The 23818-nt window shown below is 37.5% G+C and overlaps 1 protein-coding gene across 1 annotated transcript in view; it reads right to left on the reverse strand.

Annotated features, from left to right (window-relative positions):
- The window catches only part of mapkap1 (MAPK associated protein 1), a 44972-nt gene that overhangs the window by 10530 nt on the left and 10624 nt on the right, over positions 1 to 23818 (reverse strand). Inside the window, exons 2-8 of the mRNA XM_062031510.1 lie at positions 18907 to 19381; positions 12655 to 12744; positions 7697 to 7845; positions 4818 to 4990; positions 4566 to 4742; positions 1880 to 1989; positions 1291 to 1398 (exon numbers count right to left, since the gene is read on the reverse strand). Coding sequence (XP_061887494.1) covers positions 1291 to 1398; positions 1880 to 1989; positions 4566 to 4742; positions 4818 to 4990; positions 7697 to 7845; positions 12655 to 12744; positions 18907 to 19189 — 1090 coding nt within the window. The 5' untranslated portion in view covers positions 19190 to 19381. The remainder of the gene's footprint in view (positions 1 to 1290; positions 1399 to 1879; positions 1990 to 4565; positions 4743 to 4817; positions 4991 to 7696; positions 7846 to 12654; positions 12745 to 18906; positions 19382 to 23818) is intronic.

Consider the following 23818-nt stretch of genomic DNA (forward strand, 5'->3'; position numbering starts at 1 on the left):
AACGGCTCCGGACGAAGGCGTAAGGTAGGAAGTGATTTATTTATCATAAATCATCCAATAAACAAAAACAACAGGGATGCGTGCAGAGCGCACGGGAAGTTAAGGAACTATTACTTAGCATAGGCAAAAGACAAGGAACACTAGAACTCAAAAACTCACGTGACAAGTGCATGGAGCAAACACAATGAGAGCAGGACGAGTGACTGGCAAAGGCAACTTAAATAATGCCTCTGATTAGCGCTCGGGAAGCAGGTGAGCGGGCGAGCACTAATCAGAGACAGGTGCACACAAAGAGTGACCATGACAACCAAAACAAACTCACAGGAGCACAACAAATAACAAAAGGAGTCCAAAATTAACAGAAAACACAAAAACATGATCCGGACCATGGATCATGACACAAAATGTCTAAAGATTCTGTGATTTTAGAAGGCACAAAAATTAAATCAATGACGCCTGCTCGCCAAGTGCAGTAAGGACTTGTTTATTGTTTCACTTCGCAGGCGACTACAATTCTCTTGTATTTAGTTTTCCATTGCGCTCTATGCTGTGCGCACTAACCCAAAAACCAGAAATGATGCAATACTTCATACATCAGTAGCCAAAGGTTTAGTCTTGTAGACATATTATTACAATTATTAATAATTAAAAGTAATACATTACTTTTAAATTAACAATATGATATATTAACAATATAAAACATAATCATTGTACACAATATGATAATTATAGATGTATAAACAATTGATTAATAACCCCCTGAATTGTAATCGTAATCAAATCGTGAGGTTCCCAAAGATTCCCACCTCTACAGTCTATTACTGTAAATGTAAAACATGGTACTATAGTTTTTTACGGTAAAATTCTGGCAACTGAGGTGCCTTTTTTTTTTAAATCGTAAAATCTACGTGTTTTTGTTTTTACAGTGCATTACTGTAAAAAGAAAAAGGGTCTAATGAGATTTTACAGTGTACAATTTGATGGATAACTTGCTTTGAAATAATCAGTCAAGCAGGTATTTTAATGTTTATTTTTATGTGAACAAAATTTTGGGGGGATTGGATGATAATGATAATATTTGTTGCATTATTAGATATTATAATAGTTTAAAATGTTAAAAATATATAAATATATGTATATTTTTCTGTCAAACTGGAGATAGATAGTGAAGTACTTTATTGAAGCATATTTTTTTCAAAATGATGTGGCTGGTCCTATTTGGCCAGGCCTTGAGTTTGACACCTGTGGTATAGTGCATACAATAATAATGCAAATTCTGGAATCACTTACTGTTTTCTCTGACCAGGCAAAACTCCAGGGTGAACTGGCTTTCAAGTGTGGAATCTAGGTCTACTGCAATGTTTGGGTGCGTTTGCTTCTCCAGGCGATACATCGGCCCTTTTTAAAGGACGAGAGTAAACTTTGAGAATTTATGCTGGTAAGGGTGAAAACACATTTTAGTGACAGTTGATTCTGAAAGTCAAATACACCCCAAATTATTTATCCTTCCACAAGACAATCCAAATGTGAGCGTGTGTTGTTTAGAGAAAATTGCTGGCTAATTACTAGTGGAAAATAGCTTTTGAAAAATGCTTTGTGAAATGTATTCCTGGAAGACATCCCCAATGTTTTGGCCTTGGGAGAGACGTGGCTAGAGTGTGTGTTTGTCTTTGTACAATATACAAAGACACAAACACCATACACATGACTGCATGTGTACAATTTCTCAATTTTGTTTTTGGTTTAGGCAGGCTAGTTACTGCTGCCCCATGCTGATAAACTTGAGTATTGCAAATGGATTACAAAAATTACAGGTCTCATACATTTTTAACTGGCCCACTTTTAGCACTACCTGTGCGTAATAGGAAATAAACATTACCTGATCCTTTCTGTGAGCCTTTTCTCTTTTTTAGAGCTTTCTGAAGAATGTCCTTCATGGTTACTTTCAGACTGTCCACTGGGATTAAGGAAAAACCTTGAGCTGCATTTCTAAAATGGACAAAGATGAAAGGTTAGGAATATTTCAGTACATCTCCTCAGGTCATTAGAACGCATTTTAAATCAGTGGACGAGGGGTAGTAATTGATCCACGAGCAAATGTATCCAAACGTCTCTATTGCGGCCCCAATAATTTCTCCCCCAATAAATTCCCATGAACTGAAAGTATGTGGTGTTAAGGCAAAGTTACAGCTAAAGGCAAATCTGTTCTGGGTTTAGTGTGGATCTATCCTGTAAGGTGCGTAGACATTGCCTCACTGTCTCTACTGCATCCTGGGTTGGAATACAGGTGAACAGGGAGGCTATGTCGAATGAAACTAGTTTCATTTTTGTTCCGTTTTAGATCTCTGATCTTCGCTACAAAGTCGATTGAGTTTTGGACATGATGTTAGGTTTTGCCAACCAAAAGTGCCAAGACGGTTACGTACTTAAAAATATTGTATGTCACAGAGTTAATGCTGCTGACAATGGGTATGAGGGGAGCCCCATCCTTGCGGATTTTTGGAAGGCAGTAGCAAACCTTTACAAGGAGGACATGTAAAGGGAGCTTTGAGCTATTTTAAGGGAACAGCACCAAGTCATTGGTACAGCTATGTGGATGACACATGGGTGTAAATCAGAAACCAAGAAGTGCAAGCCTTCACGGAGCACATTACCTCAGTGGACAAAAACATCAAGTTCACATGTGAGGATGTCAAAGACAGTAAGTTGCCTTTTTTGGACTGTGATGTTCACTTTGGAAAAAACCGGGTCCTCCATGTTGGGGTTTACCGAAAACCCATACATACCGATCAATACCTACTGTTTGACTCACACCACCCACCGGAACACACACTGTGTGTTATCAGAACCCTACAACACAATGCTGATAATGTTCCTACCAGCCCACAGGCCAAAGAGAAAAAGCATTGGCATTTGAGTGAAGGCCTCAAAACCTGATGCTACCCCAGCTATTCATTTGTGAAAAATGCATCCAGTTCCATAAATAACAAGAACAGAGTGGATGAAGAGGAAAAAGGTGGCAGATGCAAAAATATTGTCATTCCATATGCATCAGGTCTATCTGAGAAACTCAAAATAATTTTTAACAAACACAACATCCCAGTACACTTCAAACTAGGCAACACCCTGAGACAGAGACTGGTGCATTCGAAAGACCGGACACTCCACACCCACAAAAACAATCTGGTGTATGCTATCCAGTGTAATGATGAATGCACGGATTTATATATTGGGGAAACAAAACAACCACTAAGCCGACGCATCTCACAGCGTAGACGGGCAAACTCTTCAGGCCAAGACTCAGCTGTCTACCTGCACCTCAGGGAAAAACAGCACTCCTTTGACAACAAAAATGTACAGATTCTGAACAGGGAGGACGGATGGTACGAAGGAGGAGTGAGGGAAGCCATCTATGTCAAGGAACCAACCCTGAACAGAGGAGGTGGTCTGCCAAACTACCTGTTTCCCACATACAACACCGTCCTTTCAATCATTCCTAAAAGACTATGCAATTTAGCCTCCAACAAATACCAGGAGTTAGAAACATTCTGGCCACAGAAGCTGACCACAATGCCATTTGTGGCACTTGTTTACAACTGAATGGAATGCTTACGCACAGGATTCTGAATATTTTGGACTGGTAGTAGTCGATCCACACAATCGTTCTGCCACACAATACCTCAACGGTAACCGTCGTTGGTTTTGACAGTTAGGATTGCTCGTTTGCATTAAAACAGTTGTTTTTCTCACTCTGATAGGGCGAAACCATCCTTGCCGAGGCACACCCTCTTGGTTTTTGGAGTATAAATATTTGGGTTTTGGCACCAGCCGCTGGACTAGATCTGACCAATCTAAGTCTATGAGCACAAACTGATGAAGCCTACTCGGATGAGCGGCGAAACGTTTTCCAAGACAAACCAAGCAGTCCAGTTGCTTTGTTATCATTTGTATGCCAAATAATATTTTGTGAGAATCGTGTTGGATCGAGAATCAACTGAATTGAATCGCCAAACCAGAATCGGAACTCAATTGAACCGTGAGTTGTTGTAAGATTCACACTTCTACTGTGCAGCCCCGTCTGAAAAATCACTTAAGTTGTCAAAATAAGTACAGTGGTACCTTATCTTACGAGTGCCCCAATTTCTGAGTATTTTGTCTCTCGGCTTTTTGTTATGCTTTAAATTTTGAGCATTCATTTGAGTTAGTTTTTGTTTTCTTTCCAACCCTGCCCTCTGACAGTATCCAAAGTAAATGCTAAACATAATTTTTACAATACTTTATAAAACTATTGTACTTGTTTGTAGAGCATGGTATTGTAATGATTTTCCAACAATATTTATTATTTGTAAATTGTGTTGTATGGGTGTCAGGGGGCAAGCACAAAATTAAATTGATTTCAATTAATTTTAAAAGGCGCCACTCATTTGCGATCTAAGTGTTTTGTCGTGGATTGAGCTCGTAAATCGAGGTACTACTGTGTTATAATATTACGTAGTTGCATTTGCATCACTTTTTAAAGCTTGATTCATTACGATAAAATGTAAACATTGCGAAACAATTCTTACATTCTGACAAACAGTGATTGCCTCGAACCAATGCCAGGTGAGGAGTACTTCTCCACCAATGCCAGAGTGCTGAAGCCAAACTTGTGTATTGGCTCGTTGGAGTCTAGAGGAGGGAAGTCTGTATCCACCTCACCATCATCTTCCGCAATATGTAGGCAATATGCATTCACGTTCTCACTAAAGAAAATAGATTAGATGTATGGGTCCTACATAAAACAATCTTACACTTAGATCTAGAATATTTGTACTTACTTAAGTTTAGGTTCTCGCCCATCACTTGTGTACTGCCAACAGATAAGCCCGATGAGATCATGAACCCTGGCATTAGCAATGGTTACCACCGTCATGGGATGAACTTTTTCCTGAGCCATCTGCATCGAGAGGTAGACGTCTATTTTTTTGGTAGCTGTTGTGCCAATATGGCCCTAGAGAAAGTGTAAAAACAGAGTAGGGAGCACAAAAGAAGATATATTACCGGTATTATTATTATAGGCAGTGTTTTACCATTTCAGGATAACACCTATTTCACAACAGGCAAGGGAAGTCCTATTGGAACAGAACATGACTATACAACTGCATAGTGGCACTATAGCAAGCACATCTGCATCACACAATACCAATTAGTTAAAGGGGAAGTTTTGCCAATATCAATGCTAGTATTTAACATTTCTAAGATATTTTAAAGATTACACGCTAAATTGGCCTGAGTGTGGGAATGTGAGGTGGCGACTTGTCCAGGGTCTATCCCGCCTTCCGCCCGAATGCTGCAGCACCCCCGCGACCCCGAACGGGACAAGCGGTAGAAAATGGATGGATGGATTACTGATCACAATTTTAATGACACAAAAACCCAGAATAACGATGACACAATATCAAATATATATCAAAATTATATCCTTATTTCCTTTTGTTTTTTTTATATACAAATAGTATAATAAAGGCAATAGTGCAAAATAATTTTAAAAAAGCAAAAACTGCTATTGGCTTTTATTTTCTAAGTGTGTAAAAGATAACAAAAACGACAAACGATTTGTTGATCGTAAAAATGTTTTGATGTAATCACTGTGGTATCGACCATTACCTTATACTTTACTTTGTATCATTACTGTCGATATTTGTTTCCACCCACCCCTGTTTACATTTAAGTTTACCGTTTTATATGCTTTTTTGCATTTTACGGTGTGTAGTGTAGCATATTCATCTATTCCTTGCCCTCTAGTTCTCCAGTGATAATGAAACTTGTAAGAAACACAGTTTAACTGCTGCCATTACATTGAGGATGCCTTTGTTTGCTTGTCGCGGTCAGATTTTCTAAACACAGCTAGAATGTGTCAAAAACATGTACAGTATTTTCACGATAAGACGAGTGTACTAAAAGCTCTATCGTTGGGCAAACTTTATATTGTTTATATTGTACTTGGGATGTTGTGGATCAGTGGAGAGAATACTTTGAAAATCTCCTCAATCCCACCTACACGTCTTCCTGGGAAATTTGTGGTGGGCTCTCCTATCTATGGAGCTGAGGTAGTTAAAAAGCGACTCGGTGGCAGGGCCCCGGAGATGGATGAGATCATCCTGGAGTTCTTTAAGGCTCTGGATGCTGTGGGAAGGATGTGTTCCAACTATCGCGGGACTACACTCCTCAGTCTTCCCGGCAAGGTCTATTCAGGTGTACTGGAGAAGATGTTACGCCACAAGATAGTCAAACCTCGGATTCAGGAGGAGAAGTGTGGTTTTCGTCCTGGTCGTGGAATTGTAGACTAGCTATATACTCTCGGCAGAGTCCTTGAGGGTGCATGGGATTTTGCCTAACCAGTCTACATTTGCTTTGTAAACTTAGAGAAGGCATTAGACAGTGTCCTTTAGGAAGTCTTTTGAGGAGCGCTCAGAGGGTATGGGATATCCTGATTATAGGGATCCGCTCCCTGTATAACTGTGTCAGAGCTTGGTCCGCATTGCTGGCAGTAAGTCAGACCTGTTTCCAGATAGGGTTGGACTCCGCCAGGGCCAATTCTGTTTATAACTTTTATGAACAGAATTTTTAGGCGCTGTCAGGGGATCCGGTTTGGTGGCTGGAGGATTAGGTCTCTGCAGCCAAGTGTGAAGTGACTGGGATGGGAACCAGCACCTCCAAGTCCAAGGTCATAGTTCTCGCCCGGAATAGGAGGTAGTGCCATCTCCGGGCTGGGGAAGAGATCTTGCTCCAAGTGGAGGATTTCAAGTACCTTGGAGTCTTTTTCACGAATGAGGGAAGAGTGAATTGTGAGATCGACAGGCGCATCGGTGCTGCGTCTGCAGTGATGCGGACCCTACTGTATATCAATCCGTCGCGGTGAAGAAGGAGCTGAGTCGGTCGATCTACGTTCCTATCCTTACCTGTGGTCATGAGCTTTGGGTTGTGGCAGAAAGGACAAGATCACGTGTACAAGCAGCCGAAATGAGTTTCCTCCGTTGGGTGGTGGGACTCTCCCTTAGAGATAGGGTCATTTGAGAAGAGCTCAGAGTAAAGCGGCTGCTCCTACACATTGAGAGGAGCCAGATAAGGTGGTTCATGTTTAGGGCACGTCCGACCAATAGGAGGCCACTGGGAAGACCCAGGACACATTGGAGAGACTATGTCTCGCTGCTGGCCTGTGAATGCCTTGGGATCCCACGGGAGGAACTGGACAAATTGGCTGGGCAGAGGGAAGTCTGGGATTTTCTACTTAGGCTGTTGCCCCGCGACCCGGCCTCGGATAAGCGGAAGAAGGTGGTATTACATGGCATCGAGACAGGTATGCCAATTTGTCACGGTTTCTGCATTTGAGCGTTTTAACTTTATTGCCCGCCAGAATTAAGTTATTTAATAACTGATCGACATTTAAAAAACAATTTACAATCATTTACAACTGCATTGCACCTCAAAGAAAATGTAAGTCCCATTGTTTTACCGACTTCGATTTAATACCTTAGTTGGCCTTACACATTACACCGTTGGCCATATTTAGCAGAAAAGTCTGGTGCTTAATGAATATCCTGATTCAAAATATTGAAGGCCCAACCAGTGGTGAAATCTCTTTAAATTATGACATAAAAAACAAATTATCTCATGCTATGACGCTCTAGGACAGCTGGATGACCACAGAACTCACCTTGCCATCAAATTTTGAGTATTCATTGAAGGGGTTGTTAAGCTGTTGGGGACACTGCTCCAGTCGAAGAGAAAGGGTGGATTTCATACATGTTGACCGCTGTTTGTCTTTAAAATCACGTTTTTCAAAAAATGACCCCAAATCCTCCACTTGAAAGAAGAAGGGGGAAAAAAACATGATACACAGTTAAAATGGTGTACATAAATAACAATTACATATATTGACAACAAGTACATTAAAAATGTATACTGCATAAGCACAATTTCATCTTTGTACTTCAATTCCTCAGTAATTGAAGTACAAGTAAAAAAAACACTACTACTACTACTACTACTTTTTCATAAATACAGTTTACAAATGTGTGTTACTAGAGTGCATGTATGGCTTAAAATTATCGATTAATATGCACTGGTTGAGCACCGGTCACAAAAGAGCATTATAAAATGTGCAGTTTGATAATAATATCAATAATAGCAGTAATAAAATACATGTATTTTATTTTATTTTCATAAAACACAGAAAATTGCAGACAGCAATTTTGGAACCAGTTGTCAAAAAGTGAAAGTAAAACAAGTTAATTGGATGTTATAATTAGTTAATATACTGGCCACACAAGGCATAACACACATAACTTGACTGTATTCATCTTACATGGGGCCCTGCTAGTGATGTATACCGAGAACCGGTATTCTTTGGTATCAGTTCCTAATTGGACAACAGCAACAACTACGGAAAACAAGACTATATGGTCCCTACAGGATTTCGCAAGCTTTTTTGTGATTGTTCAGAGAGTTGCGGCAAATGTTGCGATGTTTCAAAGCAATGTTACATTGAATCAACTTGTGATTTTATGGTTTAGTTATCAATGTTTTTAGTGTTACTTGTAACCTTAATTTAAAAAAAAGCACAGTATTGTAAAACAAACACTGTACTGATGTTTTACTTGTTTTATACCACCCAGAGTTAAAATGGAGACGCTTGATTCAAGGAACGGTATTGTCATACTAGCAAACCTGAGACACATTAGGGCACAAAATTTACCAGTAAAAACACACACTCAGAGCTAAATGGCAAATTACTGTACTGTTTTAACTCATCATAACTAATAATAATAATAATGATTATTTATAATAATATAAAGAAACACCACCAAAGGCTTCTTTATTGTCTGCTCTGTCGTCCACAAGTTTCAGACATTCTCGGCGTACTGCAAGTTTTACTCTTGAAAAGTGTTTGGTCATCATAAAAATGATGTATGTTCAAACATGTTTACCTATGCACGTTAAGAGCATTTGTGAACTGATGAGTGATATAAAGTGCTAATTGTTGTTGGTAAATGGGAGCCGATGAGAGATTATCATCACACTTCAACATCTCTGTCATGTAAATGCTGCCTCTTTGCTAAGTCAGCATTGCCACTGAAAATGTGTTCTTAATTGTTTTACCATGGATAAATAAATGTTAAATACATATATGAACTAGGACGGGGGTCGGCAACCCGCGGCTCTAGAGCCGCATGCGGCTCTTTAGCGCCGCCCTAGTGGCTCTCTGGAGATTTTTCAAAAATGTATGAAGAATGGAAAAAGATGAGGGGAAAAAAATCTATTTTTTTGTTTAGTATGGTTTCTGTAGGAGGACAAACATGACACTAATTGTTATAAATCACACTGCTTATATTAAACATGCTTCACTGATTCGAGTATTTGGCGAGCGCCGTTTTGTCCTACTAATTTTGGCGGTCCTTGAACTCACCGTATAGTTTGTTTACATGTATAACTTTCTCCGACTTTCTAGGACGTGTTTTATGCCACTTTTTTTCTGTCTCATTTTGTCCACCACACTTTTAACGTTGTGCATGAATGCACAAAGGTGAGTTTTGTTGATGTTATTGACTTGTGTGGAGTGCTAATCAGACATATTTGGTCACTGCATGACTGCAAGCTAATCGATGCTAACATGCTATTTAGGCTAGCGATATGTACATATTGCATCATTATGCCTCATTTGTAGCTATATTTGAGCTCATTTAGTTTCCTTTAAGTCCTCTTAATTAAATGTATATCCCATGACACATGTAATATGGCTTTTAATTTTTTGCGGCTCCAGACAGATTTGTTTTTGTATTTTTGGTCCAATATGGCTCTTTCAACATTTTGGGTTGCCGACCCCTGAACTAGGAAATAAATGTTTATGTACTATATTACCCAGAAGGCTTAGCCCTGTATACAGGAACGGGAAGTAGGTATTGTGCCGTTTGAGCAATGAAGAGCTGATATATTGTTACATGTTTTTGTTCCGTTTAGTCTACAAAAGAAACAAAAAGGAGTTTTGATTGGACAGTTCCATTGGCAAAAATGACGCTGATTGACTGCGGAGAAGTTGCAGGCATTGAACAAAGTTGCGAGGCTGCGAATAACTCGCAGGAGTGGGTAGAATTTGCGCGCTCACAAATTATTGTAGGGAAGGACTAATAAGTCCTAAATGTTCTTACAGTATATCATGATGAGTAGAATGTTTAGCGAGATTACATATTTTAATTTCATTTGTTTGCCATCAGTTGGTAATACACATACTATATGCTAAATATACAGAATTGTGTCTTGTCATTAGAGATAAACAGTCCCTAACTGCGGTAAAGCTCCAGCAAGTAGTATTACCGTATTAGATTAAAATTATCGAAAAAGTGAAAGGGATAACTGCACTTTGATAAATTCACGGACTGATTGGCGCCAGCTCGCTATCTTAAATGCCAACATGAAAACAAGAGCCATTAATGATTTCCCTATTAGGAAACAACATACCCCAATCTAAATGTATACAGTGTAAATACTAGGGCTGCGAATCTTTGGGTGTCCCACGATTCGATTCAATATCGAATCTTGGGGTCACGATTCGATTATAAATCAATTTTTTTCCCGATTCAACGCGATTCTCGATTAAAAAACGATAGTTTTCCGATTCAAAACGATTCTCTATTCATTCAATACATAGGATTTCAGCAGGATCTACCCCAGTCTGCTGACATGCAAGCAGAGTAGTAGATTTTTGTAAAAAGCTTTTATAATTGTAAAGGACAATGTTTTATCAACTGATTGCAATAATGTAAATTTGTTTCAACTATTAAATTAACCAAAAATCTGACTTATTTTACCTTTGTGAAAATATTGGACACAGTGTGTTGTCAAGCTTATGAGATGCGATGCAAGTGTAAGCCACTGTGACGCTATTGTTCATTTTTATTAATTTTTTAAATTTTTTTCTTTATAAATGTCTAATGATAATGTCAATGAGGGATCTTTAATCACTGCTATGTTGAAATTGTAACTAATATTGATACTGTTGTTGATAATATTCATTTTTGTTTCACTACTCTTCGATTGTTCTGTGTCGTGTTTGTGTCTCCTCTCAATTGCTCTGTTTATTGCTGTTCTGAGTGTTGCTGGGCCGGGTTTGGTTTTGGAATTGGATTGCATTGTTATGGTATTGCTGTGTATTGTTTTGTTGGATTGATTAATTTAAAAAAAAAAGAAAAGAAAAGAGAAAAAGAAAAAAGAAAAAAGAAAAAAGAAAAAAAAGAAAAATAATTTATATTTTTGAAAAATGAGAATCGATACTGAATCGCACAACGTGAGAATCGCGATTTGAATTCGAATCGATTTTTTCCCACACCCCTAATAAATACATTGCTGTCTGAGAAACTAAGCTATTCAATTGTACACATTGAACATATAAGATGTGCTCTCTTAGTGTCTCTCAAAGTGATTGTATTTTAATCAGCGGGAAAAAAAGACAGATGGGGTTTTCACGGTATGTTCAAGGAACAATGAACAGAATAGGACACAACGCCCGCCACAAATATCAATAATAATCAGGGTTTAACCCAGATTGCCAATATACTTGTGATGGTGGGGGCGTTGCTAGGGGCGTGGTCAATATGAAATCATCATATAATTAGCGTAATCCAAACAATTTTCTTTAAAAAGCTTAAATAAAATGTTGTATATACACTACCGTTCAAAAGTTTGGGGTCACCCAAACAATTTTGTGGAATAGCCTTCATTTCTAAGAACAAGAATAGACTGTCGAGTTTCAGATGAAAGTTCTCTTTTTCTGGCCATTTTGAGCGATTAATTGACCCCACAAATGTGATGCTCCAGAAACTCAATCTGTTCAAAGGAAGGTCAGTTTTGTAGCTTCTGTAACGAGCTAAACTGTTTTCAGATGTGTGAACATGATTGCACAAGGGTTTTCTAATCATCAATTAGCCTTCTGAGCCAATGAGCAAACACATTGTACCATTAGAACACTGGAGTGATAGTTGCTGGAAATGGGCCTTTATACACCTATGTAGGTATTGCACCAAAAACCAGACATTTGCAGCTAGAATAGTCATTTACCACATTAGCAATGTATAGAGTGTATTTCTTTAAAGTTAAGACTAGTTTAAAGTTATCTTCATTGAAAAGTACAGTGCTTTTCCTTCAAAAATAAGGACATTTCTATGTGACGCCAAACTTTTGAACGGTAGTGTACATTTAAGAACAAATTAGTGTTATTCCTAATTAGTATTAACATGTATTGTTTCTTATATCGTTTCTCTATTTTTCAATTGTTGCTGCTTATTGTAGAATGTAACACAGAGTGCCAGTGGCGGCTGCTGGTCTTTCAAATAGGGTAAGTTTATTTGAAGCCATGGGCATAGGAATGAGTTCGGGGGAGGACATCAATCGCTAACCACACCACAAAACTAATTGTATTAGTGCAGTGCAGCACAATGAGAGTGGGCATACTTCAGCAAATGTTGAAAAATTAGACTAATCAATTTGAAAACTGTGATTAATCTGTTCAAAACAACCTTAATTAATGTGTTTTATAAAGTACAACTATTAAAAATAAAAATGCAACACAAAGAAAACCATTGCAAAACAGTAGAAAATGTAAAGTTGATTGAACATTACCTGATTGAGAGGATGACCTTTCTTTCCACTGAACATTTTTACATTTGATTTGATTTTGACGCTCCTTCCTTAGTCTTTCGAGTCTTTGGGCTGAAAAATAAGCACAATTACAAAACTACAGTTGGACTCCAAACTAAGAAAATATGCAAAGCAGCCACTAAAAAATAAGTGTAAATAAGACACATACAATGGATCTTAAATTCGATCATCCCTCTTATCTTACCAGCAGCCCCGGGTTTCTCATGGTTATCTTGTTGAAGTCCTGATAAAACAGCCACAGCAGATCAGTTCTTAATACCCATTTGAAGCACCACAGCTTTCTTTCTAACCAGAACCGCAGATATTGACCAAAGGTTCTCACCCCTATCTTACCACAAGGGAGAGAGAGCCTAAACCTTTGAACACTCCAAAACCAAACCAATTTAACCCTTCAAAACACCCCAAAATCACTTCAATTCCATCGATTAAAACTCATTCTCATCACACCCCATTGACATCCACCGATAGTCAAAATAAAGAAATCAGATACAAATCAAAGCAATTTCTATGGTTATCTCTTTGAAGATTTATAGCTTGACAGACTTGCGACCAGTGCATTGCACAGCTAGTCTGACATTGGAATGATTTAAATGATGGGCTTTCTTTACATATACAATTTGGTGTCTCCATTTTTCACCCTTTTATCTCAAGTTCCCCTTTATATATGTTCTCCAATTGGTTGGCCCAAACGCTGTGTGCATCAGATACGCTCAGGGCTACTGTGGTCGTTTCAGCTCATTTAGCTATGTAGGTAGACAATGTGCTAGCTGTCATTAGCAGAAGATACTGGGTCTAATAGAGAACATAACTTTCCATAGCGCTTTTGTATTGTCGGTATGCATGGTAGGGATGAAATTCTGACGGTATGATACATTAAGCCTAAAATTACAATACCATAAAAATACCATAAAATGACAATATGGTATTCTAATTACAGCTCTAAAATGTTTTATTTTGAAATGTCTTTACTAAAAACAGTCATTTTTAAACAATATAATAAAACGTGACAAAAATGGAGCACATGCATTTAAAATATGTATAAAAAAACTGAAGCCTTTATAAATAAATGACAATAAAAAGGTGCAGTTCTTAATGCAGTCCATGGTTGCAAAAACTGCAACTCAAGTAAAAACATATTTTATTTTTAAAAACAAAACAAAAAAAACCAACACAAATACAACTACAGTATATGCAATCACCAATAGATTTAAGATCCCAACATAAATAATAATTGATAAAAAGACACCTTCTAGGAAGATTTTAAAAACAAACAGATAAAAGTAGGCAGGAGCTTTAAACTGAATCTCAACATGTTTTAAAGACTTGCTCACAATTTGTCCAAAAAAATAAAAATAAAATAAAAAAACTACTATCTTATTATGCACTGAAATCCTTTTTGACATCTTGTGTCCAAGGAAGTATTCACTGAATTTGTAAACATTAACAAAACAAAAAAAAATGATTTTGAGAAAACAAAAAGATCAACCTAATCACTCTGGTATCGATCATATACAGTAGTGATATTACCCTTGGTGTGAACACCACCAATTTATGGATAAATCTGTGTAGTGCACTTCTGGCTGCGACAATGTTGACACATTAACAGTTAACAGCTGTTAGATTATCCTCTCTCTAACTCATTAATGCAATTAATTAATTTCCTGTTAATCGCTGCTTACCTTCTGCTGTAACACACTTCCCTCTACACATTTTAAACTTACTATGCACTATTTCTGAGTATTGAGATAAACAATTATTGTAGCTGCTAGCTAGTCAACCGGGGGATTAAAAATAAATACAGTGTCAGCCAGAGGGGATCTGCTTTTGTGATTACCACTAAAAGGCATTAATCGGCCATGGCAATCACTTACTTTTCACGAAAATCATCCAATACTGATCGGTGTCCAATCGATCAGTACATCCCTACTTTCATATCTCACATAATTAAATGAACTTGTCTTAAATTTTTGACTGATACGAAAAACAATTGTTCGGTCACCAATGAAGCATTTAAAATGTTTAACTTAGAAGACCAGTATACAGGGTTTCCCACACATTCATTTATTTGTGGCGGCCCGCCACGAAAGAATTACGTCCGCCACAAATAAACATTTTTTTTTTTTTTTTTTTTTTTTAAAAACATTTATTTATTTTTTTGTCCTCTCCAGCTTCTCAGGCAAATCATATAGTTGATGTAGATGCCCATATCGGCTGTTCAGATTTACTTTACAAAAGAGAAGTGTAGGATACTTCTCTTGTTGCCTTATTTGAATTTGATTTTATTAAATGTATTTATATTAGCAACACAACATGTGTATATAACAAAGGGTGCAAAGTCTGCAGACAGTAGGAAACACATGGTTAAGTGTAGGAGTAAAACTGATGGCAGTCTAAAGTTCAAGATTTTTGGAGCTCTTTGTTCAGTGGATCAGATGTTTGATGAAGCTCTGTGTCTATCTACCACCACAACTGTTTTCTGTTTATTTGTTACTGACTGTGGCAGGACACCTCTGCCTCTGTTTCACTCTATGTTGCTGGTAAATAATATGGTTGTAGTAGTAAATAAATAAATAAATGGGTTATACTTGTATAGCGTATAGCTTTTCTACCTTCAAGGTACTCAAAGCGCTTTGACAGTATTTCCACATTCACCCATTCACACACACATTCACACACTGATGGCGGGAGCTGCCATGCAAGGCGCTAACCAGCAGCCATCAGGAGCAAGGGTGAAGTGTCTTGCCCAAGGACACAACGGTCATGACTAGGATGGTAGAAGGTGGGGATTGAACCCCAGTAACCAGCAACCGTCCGATTGCTGGCACGGCCACTCTACCAACTTCGCCACGCCGTTTAGTAGGCTAAAGTTAAATTATTTAGTATGCACTAATTAAAGGGGCAGAGCTTTGAGACATTTTAGCTTTTATATTTTATAAGATATATTTTTTGTAAGAACCACAATTAATAAATACATTTCAGTGAATAACTTATTGTTTAAATCTGTATATAAATATGTACATAAAGTGTTGTAATTATATTGTAAAATGGATGGATGGATGGAGGGACGTTTAAAACAAAACTGTTATTATTAATTAGTAAGTATACATTGTTTGAGCCTTTTTAGAGAAAATCAAATCATTGTAGTAAATTATGCAAATTACTCAATGATGTCATGGTGACCACGCCCATAGCCACGCCCCTACCGCCACAGGTATCTTGGCAGTTTATGGGAAACACTGGTATGTAATATCATCTCCACATTGAGCTTTAATACTGAATAGTAACATTTTTGTAATCCAATTCTGAAAAGATGTGCAGCTGATTCGTTTTTGGAGCTTTATTGCCAAACTTACCACGGCAACAGCAGTGTTCAAACCCAACACTGCTTTCGCAGGGTTGTCAACTCCAGCATTAACCATACTTCCTCCTTAAAACAATTAATCATTTGTAAAGGGCGGTATAGCTCGGTTGGTAGAGCGGCCGTGCCAGCAACTTGAGGGTTGCAGGTTCGATCCCCGCTTCCGCCATCCTAGTCACTGCCGTTGTGTCCTTGGGCAAGACACTTTACCCACCTGCTCCCAGTGCCACCCACACTGGTTTGAATGTAACTTAGATATTGGGTTTCACTATGTAAAGCGCTTTGAGTCACTTGAGAAAAAGCGCTATATAAATGTAATTCACTTAACACTTAACTTAAAGTGTCTTCAGATAACTTGATGTGAACTGGCAATTATGTTTGACTTAATTGAATGAAATCATTGTGCCGGGTTTTTGCATTAGTGTCATTGTGGTCCAGATGGGTCAAAATTCTCTGTGCAGTGGTTTGTGTGATATACATTCAAGGGGAACTGCACTTTTTCAGAATTTTGCCTATCGTTCACAATCATTATGAAAGACATGACCATGAATGGATATTTTTTTCACTGCAGTCTAAATATTAAATAAACGTAAATAAAAGTCCACTTACAGCGGAGCCGATGGGGGCTCCAGGAGCAAATGGGAGCTCCATTATATCGCCCATAAAAAACGATAAATAACCATTGAAAAAGGGCCAACAATACACAATTTACATTTCGTGATTTGAATAATAACCAAGTATTAGTGATATTGTTATTATAAGCGCTAACACAGACCATTTATAGCGGCGACGTGATCACTTCCTTTGTGCCGATGTATACATCAAGGAGTGCTCTGCTGCTTTCTTGCTTCCCTGCTCCCTGTAAGTTTATTGTAAATTATAAATCATGCATCTCACCTGGACAGGCTGGTGATACTTAGGACCTGGAACTGGCGAGAACGACACGAAAAGCGCTTGTTTGGATGTTGTTTAGGGGCTCTATAGGCAGAGTTGAACAGCTCCCATAGGCTACATTGTAAGAGGACTTTTTAGTTATTTAATATTTAGGATGCATATCTTTCATATTGATTGTGAACGATAGGCAAAATTCCAAAAAAAGTGCAGTTCCCCTTTAAAGGGTGACTGAGATGTGTGGTTTGACTAGACTAGTTAGGATGATGGTATGCAGTCATCTAGGTTTCAAGGTATCACATACTGTAACTGCTTTCTTGCCACCGAGATTATAGCAGAAATTTGGAAGCTGTGGGGATGGTGGCTTGGCTGAGCGAGCGCAGATTCAACACTGCCTGGCTGTTTTGTCAGTAGTTCTCATACTTATCGATTTACAAACTAAAATAACCCAAATATAGGCAATTACATTTCATTGCAATCTGTATTTACTCATGTTATTGTCATTCAACAAAGTGTATTTACTGCAAAGAAAATACAGCTGTACCTCAGGATACAAAGTTTTTCGGGATGCGAGCTGTCGCATTTAAGGGAATCTATGATGAATTTTGTTTTTTCAGACTAATAAAATTTGTTGAAAAGATGGATATGCGAGTTAAACAATGCCAAAGCATCAAATCATAAGGTCAATGCATTTTGTCGTGAGCTTACACACAGTTTTGGATGCCTTGGTTCACAGGGTTTGCAATCTGGCTACGTCGTCACGTCACAGCAAGATGGAAAGCCTTATTTAGACATTAAGTAAAGCTCTCATCCAAACGGGGAGGAGATTCTCCTTCATAGCTTCAGACTATGAGGAAACATCAAAAAAAGGTGAAATATAGTATGATTTTCATCTAATCTCGGTCTTGCGCTTGATAACACCAGCATTTATCATGAGAGTCTAAATTATTGGCGAGAGTACCTAATGTGACCGGGTGAATCTATATAATGTTTATGAAGTTTATTTTTGACCGTGTCTGGGGACAAAAATGTGGTGACAACTTGAAGACACACATTTAAACAGTGTACATTTTCAAAACATAAGTTCTGATACTTTTGGAGTGGGGCGTGGTTTCATCTGTATTCTGGGAACGCCTCACCAACAATTGCAGAGACACTCAAAAAACAGGTTATAAAAGTGACTGTGGAGCAAAATGTATGCAAATGTTACACCAAAGCATAGTCAATATACTGTATATTAACTGGACCACAGGGAAGGGATTTAAATGTAAATTATTTAAAGTCGGGTTACAAGCCTCCCCACCGCTAGTTGACATAACAAATGTCATAGTGAATATATATCGTCAAGCAAAATGTGTTACCGTCCCAGGCCTCGTAGTTGCTGTACATTATTATTACAGTACTTCATAAAAGTACATTAATTATTTGTACTAGATTCTACAGTTTTTTTCATACAATATTTATTATCCAAAAGTTAGTTTTTCTTTGTAAAAGTCATGTTACATGTTAAAATTGTGCTCTTTTTGGGCATGCTAGCATCAATTCCTTTCAATTGGCAACGCTGTTTCTCAATACAAGTTTTTCGAGATAAAAGCTGCGTCACAAAAACAAAGTCGTATCCCAAGGTACCACTGCACCATCCATAACACACAATTTGGTATGCATCTCACTATCGCTCCTGCAAAGTACCAGGACTTGGCATCAGTCAAAGGTTCCAGGGAATTGTCCAAGAAATGAGCTCGTTTTTGTTAGCGTTCTACTTTTTGCAAACACTAGTTGTATTCTGTGATCACTTCACATTTCTAAACATTGTACAATTGAAAAACAAGCCCAGATTGGTCACACAAACCCTTCAACAGCTATAAATTAGGACTTGTACATGCTCTTGCTTTAGCAAACAAACAAACAAAAAAAACACAATAACCCTGTCCCGCAAATTGGGCGGTCCATTAAAATAGGCCTACCTGTGTTGGAGCGTCGACGGATACCAAAGTCCCAGCTGGAGGTAATGTCCATAGACTGGGAGAGGTCACAAGTGTGACTGTCTGTCATTGTGCTGACTCCCTCACTTAAAGAATCTAATGTTACTGAACCACAGGTACTGCCAGGTACCAGGGCCAGCTGGCACTTCTCCAAATCCACATCCTGGTCGATTAGAACCATCTCACACATCCCTGTGTCATCACTGGTTACATGAGATTGTCTGATGTGGGCCAGAATAATGCCTGGATTGTCCAAAAAGGCCATTGCTTCACTTTGATGAAGACTGAGTTCAATTATGTACTGGTTGTCTTTGTCGATCCCACTTGCCTATTACATCATAGGTTCCCTTTTAATTAGATGAGAGCGTAGAAGGTGTGGATACGTGAAAAGCAATTGTCATTTCCATTTTCTTTTCTTGATTTTTGCTCTGCTCCAAGACAGGAACACTGCAGATAACTGTTAAGACAGAAATGGATATTCATCAAGCAAAAACCATTGACACATCAGATACATAACACATTACACAAACACATCTGACGAGTTTATCAGGAAACGAGTTGTCTCTTGGTTAATTGTTATAGATACTTGGGGTAGTGAACAACTAGCTTATAACTAGAGGTCAAAAAAACTTAGTTTTTCCAAGCATGAAAAGGAAGAAAATTAGTGTGAAGAGGGAGAAGGAGGAGAAGAAGAAGAAGGAGGATGAGAAGAAGAACAAAAAGCAAAAGCAAACGAAGAAGACAAAAAAAAGAAGGAGAAGAAGCTGCAAGGAGATACCGTATAAGCCCACTCTTAAAGGTAAATGCTGTAAATGGGTTATACTTGTATAGCGCTTTTCTACCTTCAAGGTACACTGCAAAAACTGAAATCTAAGTAAGATTAAATAACTCAAATAAGGGTGATATTTGCTTATTTTCTGTCTGATAAGATAATTCTTCTCTTTAAGCAGATTTTATGTTAGAGTGTTTTACTTGTTTTAAGTGTTTTGGTCCTAAATTATCTCAGTAAGATATTACAGCTTGTAGCTGAGATTTTATGACTTTGAGTAAAACATGCTTGAAACTAGAATATCCACTGTTGCAAAGCTGTGTCATCAACACTCACAAGTATATAAATATACTTTTTCAAAGTAAACATTTCTTATTTCAAGCATGAAATTAAAAATCATGACTTTGACACAATTGTGTCTCATAATTCAAAGAGATGACAGCCAAATGGACTTTGCTGTTTAATTTTCAATGAAACAATAGAAAACACGTACTCATATAGTACAGTTGGCACATTACAGCAAACTGACAGTTAATATTTAAACATTTAACATGTGACATTTCAAACAATTTTAAACAGAAATGGTTCATGCACAAATATATATATATATATATATATATATATATATATTCCTTGCGCACTAATGACTGAAAGAGGACGTACTTGGCGCGATGATGTCATGTTATCGATGGAAAAATGCATTTTTAGACAATATGATTTGCCTGAGCGGCTAGGAGACCCCAAGAGTAACAAGCGGTTGCCTTGTTGCCTTTCCATTAAGAAAAATAAACTAGTTTTTAGTATAAGTTTGCTGGTTTCAAGAAATGTAATGTCGAGCGCATATCATTATGTCAAGATATGGCACTAGCATTTACTTAATTTAAGAACATTTTTCAACATATTGAGAAAAAGGTCTCATATTTGTTTTTTCTATCAAGAAAAGTGCACTTGTTATTAGTGAGAATATACTTATTTTAAGGTATTTTGGGGTTTATTAAGGTTAGCTAATTTTACTTGTTTTGGAAAGTCTTGACAAGCCAAATTTTCTTGTTCTATTGGCAGATAATTTTGCTTAGTTCAAGTAAAATACCCCTCATTTTTGTATTTTTTTTCTTGTTTTTGAACACTGACTTTTTGCAGTGTATTCAAAACACTATTTCCACATTCACCCATTCACACACACTTTCACACACTGATGGCGGGAGCTGCCGTGCAAGGCCCAAAACACGACCCAGCAGGAGCAAGGGTGAAGTGTCTTGCTCAAGGACAACGCACGTGACGAGGTTGGAAGTAGGTGGGAACCCTCAGGTTGCTGGCATGGCCATTCTCCCAACCGCGCCACGCCGTCCCCTGTACATTATTATCACATTACTTCATAAAACTGCTGTAGTTGTTTGTACTGCATTCTATTGTATTATTTTCCATTCAATATTACTTATGTAAAAGTTAGTTTTTCTTTTTAAAAGGCAACTAGCTTATAACTATCCATCCACCCATCCATACTTTTTCTACCGCTTATTCCTAGAGATTAAAATAATTTAGTTTTTCCAAGCATGAGAAGGAAAAAATTTGTGTGAAGAAGGAGGAGAAGAAGGAGAAGAAGAAGAAGGAGGAGGAGATGAAGAAAAGTTAGGAGAGAAGAAGAAGAAGAAGAAGAAGAAAAAGGAGGCGGACGAGGACGAGAAGAAGAAGAAAGAAGAAAAAAGCAGCTGCAAGGAGATATTGTATACGTCCACTCTCCAATGCTGTACATTATTATCACATTACTTCATAAAACTTGTTTGTTGTTGTTTGTACTGCATTCTAGTGTATTGTTTTCCATTCAATAATACCTATGTAAACGTTTGTTTTTCTTTTTAAAAAGGCACATTATTAAGTAAGTGAATCTTACAACAACTCACGACTCAATTCACTTTCTATTGTTGGGGTGACGATTTAATTCAGAATCGATTCAAACCAATTCTCGCAATTTGTAATTCTTGGTAGGGCGGCACGATTAATCAAAATCGAATGGACATCGAGGTTTTAATTAGTGCAGTTAATAACAGCAACCTTGACCGGAATTTGAGTGACAGACATGTTTGCTAATCAGAATTGTTGAGCCTCGTGTTTGTTTGTCTCTCGCTTTAAACAAGAAGAAGGACGTCTTACTTTTGTGCATCGTTTATTTAACATTAGAACTAGCGAAACAGAGTAACCCCTCTTTTCAGTCATTAACAAACATTCTAACAGTATATATATAGAGCCTCGCGACACGCCGGTGAAAAGTCCCGCAAAGTAACACAAATTAGGAGAAAAAAAATATTATACAGCCAAATTTCCTGTTGTGGGAATAGTTCAGCTTCAAATCGGATGGGCAATATGAGCCCATCATGGACGAATGAGCGAAAATGCCGATCACGTGATAGCAATAAACAAAAAGACAACGTCCGACCACATTTTTCCATCTGGGGAAAAAAATGCACTTAAACATGTTCAATATATATTTAGGTTAAAGTTTTGCTCACAGAAATTAGTTCTTTTTTTTGTTTATTCATTTAGGATAACAAAGTTATTTACCTTCCAACGACGGTACAGTGGTAAACAATTCTAAAGTGATGAGAAATTAAAGTTTATATCATTTTAAATGGTTACTTGCATGATTATATAATATAATTACATTACATTATAATCACTGTACAGTTTTAATCGAGTATTTCTTCAGTCAAAGAGCATGATGTTGACAAAAGTTCTGTCTGCATAAAGCCAAATATTTTTGAAAGTAAATTTGTGCATATTGTTCTAAAGTTTGCCACCTTGAGACAAGAATATGTTGATTGACAGTCTAAAAGTAACATGTATTCCTTCACTCATTATTTTTGCAGTTTTATGCAATTTTATGTATAAAATATAAAATCGCAAATCAATTCGCAATTTTGGTGAACAAAACATCGCAATTAGATTTTTTCTCATAATAGGGGAGCCCTATTTTTGGTTTATACATTATAAAACCTTTTCAACATAGGTTACAGGGTACAAAAGCTCCTCTTGGTTGCTGATTTACAGCAAGTAAGCACAACAATGGTAAAAAAAAAACCCTGTAAAAATCAATTCTTAAAAATCGTGGATAGATTCAGAATTGTTAAAAGTAAGACTCGCAATTCGTATGTGAATCAATTCTATCTCAACATACAAAAAACACACTTGTATGTTGATCAAATAAGATCAAATGGTAAAAAATGGAATTAAAAAACATTTTAAGTAAATGTTACATATTAGAATTGCAGTGTTGTGGGGGGTTAGGCATGGATTCAATTGATTTCAAAGGGCAACAATGTTTTTCAATACAAGTTTTTCGAGATACGAGCTGCACCAAAGAACACATTAAACGTGTATCTCATGGTACCAATGTACATCTTTCAATATGTTACATTGTAAAGTAACATGATAGTGGAATGGCAAGAAATGCATGGTCCCAGTTGATCACATTTTAATATACTAGGCATTCTCCATTTGTTTGATACTATAGAGTAGGGCTGGGCGATATATCGAATTTGTAAGATGTATCGATATATTTTTAAACAAGATATGAATTAAGAAAATATCGTAATATCGATATAATTTATTTCACGTTAAAATGACCAAACGCCGCTTATTTGTTGTGTTCCTTGTTCTCCCCCGCTTCTCACTCTCTCTCAACACTCCGTGGGCTACCAAACCCCTCCTCTTTCTCTTTCCAAGACGTGCTTGCACGTATAAGAACATCCATGATTGGTTGGTTGTTTACTATGATGAGTCACGATTGGTTGAAATTAGGGCAAAACATTAGGAGCAGGCCAATCAGAGGCAAGATAGGGCAGGTCATCGAACCAGGAAGGGAAATCACAACAGACGTCCCAAATGACGACAAGAGAGTCGTAGAAGAGAAGAGGGAATATTCAAGCGGGCGATTTATATATTAAAAAAACTAGTGGAACATGGCAGAGAGATTCTCTTCTTTAGATTTTTCTTTTAGCGATGTAGGCGACGTCCTGGAAACCTACAATGCGTCTACTTGGCCACATTTGGACAAATGTATGCGTCTGGATAAAACATTCATTTGAGTTGTTTAACATGCAAGCCCACATCAAAACTGTTCACGAGTTG

This window comes from Entelurus aequoreus, linkage group LG21 (genome assembly GCF_033978785.1).
Source record: "Entelurus aequoreus isolate RoL-2023_Sb linkage group LG21, RoL_Eaeq_v1.1, whole genome shotgun sequence".
NCBI classification, from domain to species: domain Eukaryota; kingdom Metazoa; phylum Chordata; class Actinopteri; order Syngnathiformes; family Syngnathidae; genus Entelurus; species Entelurus aequoreus.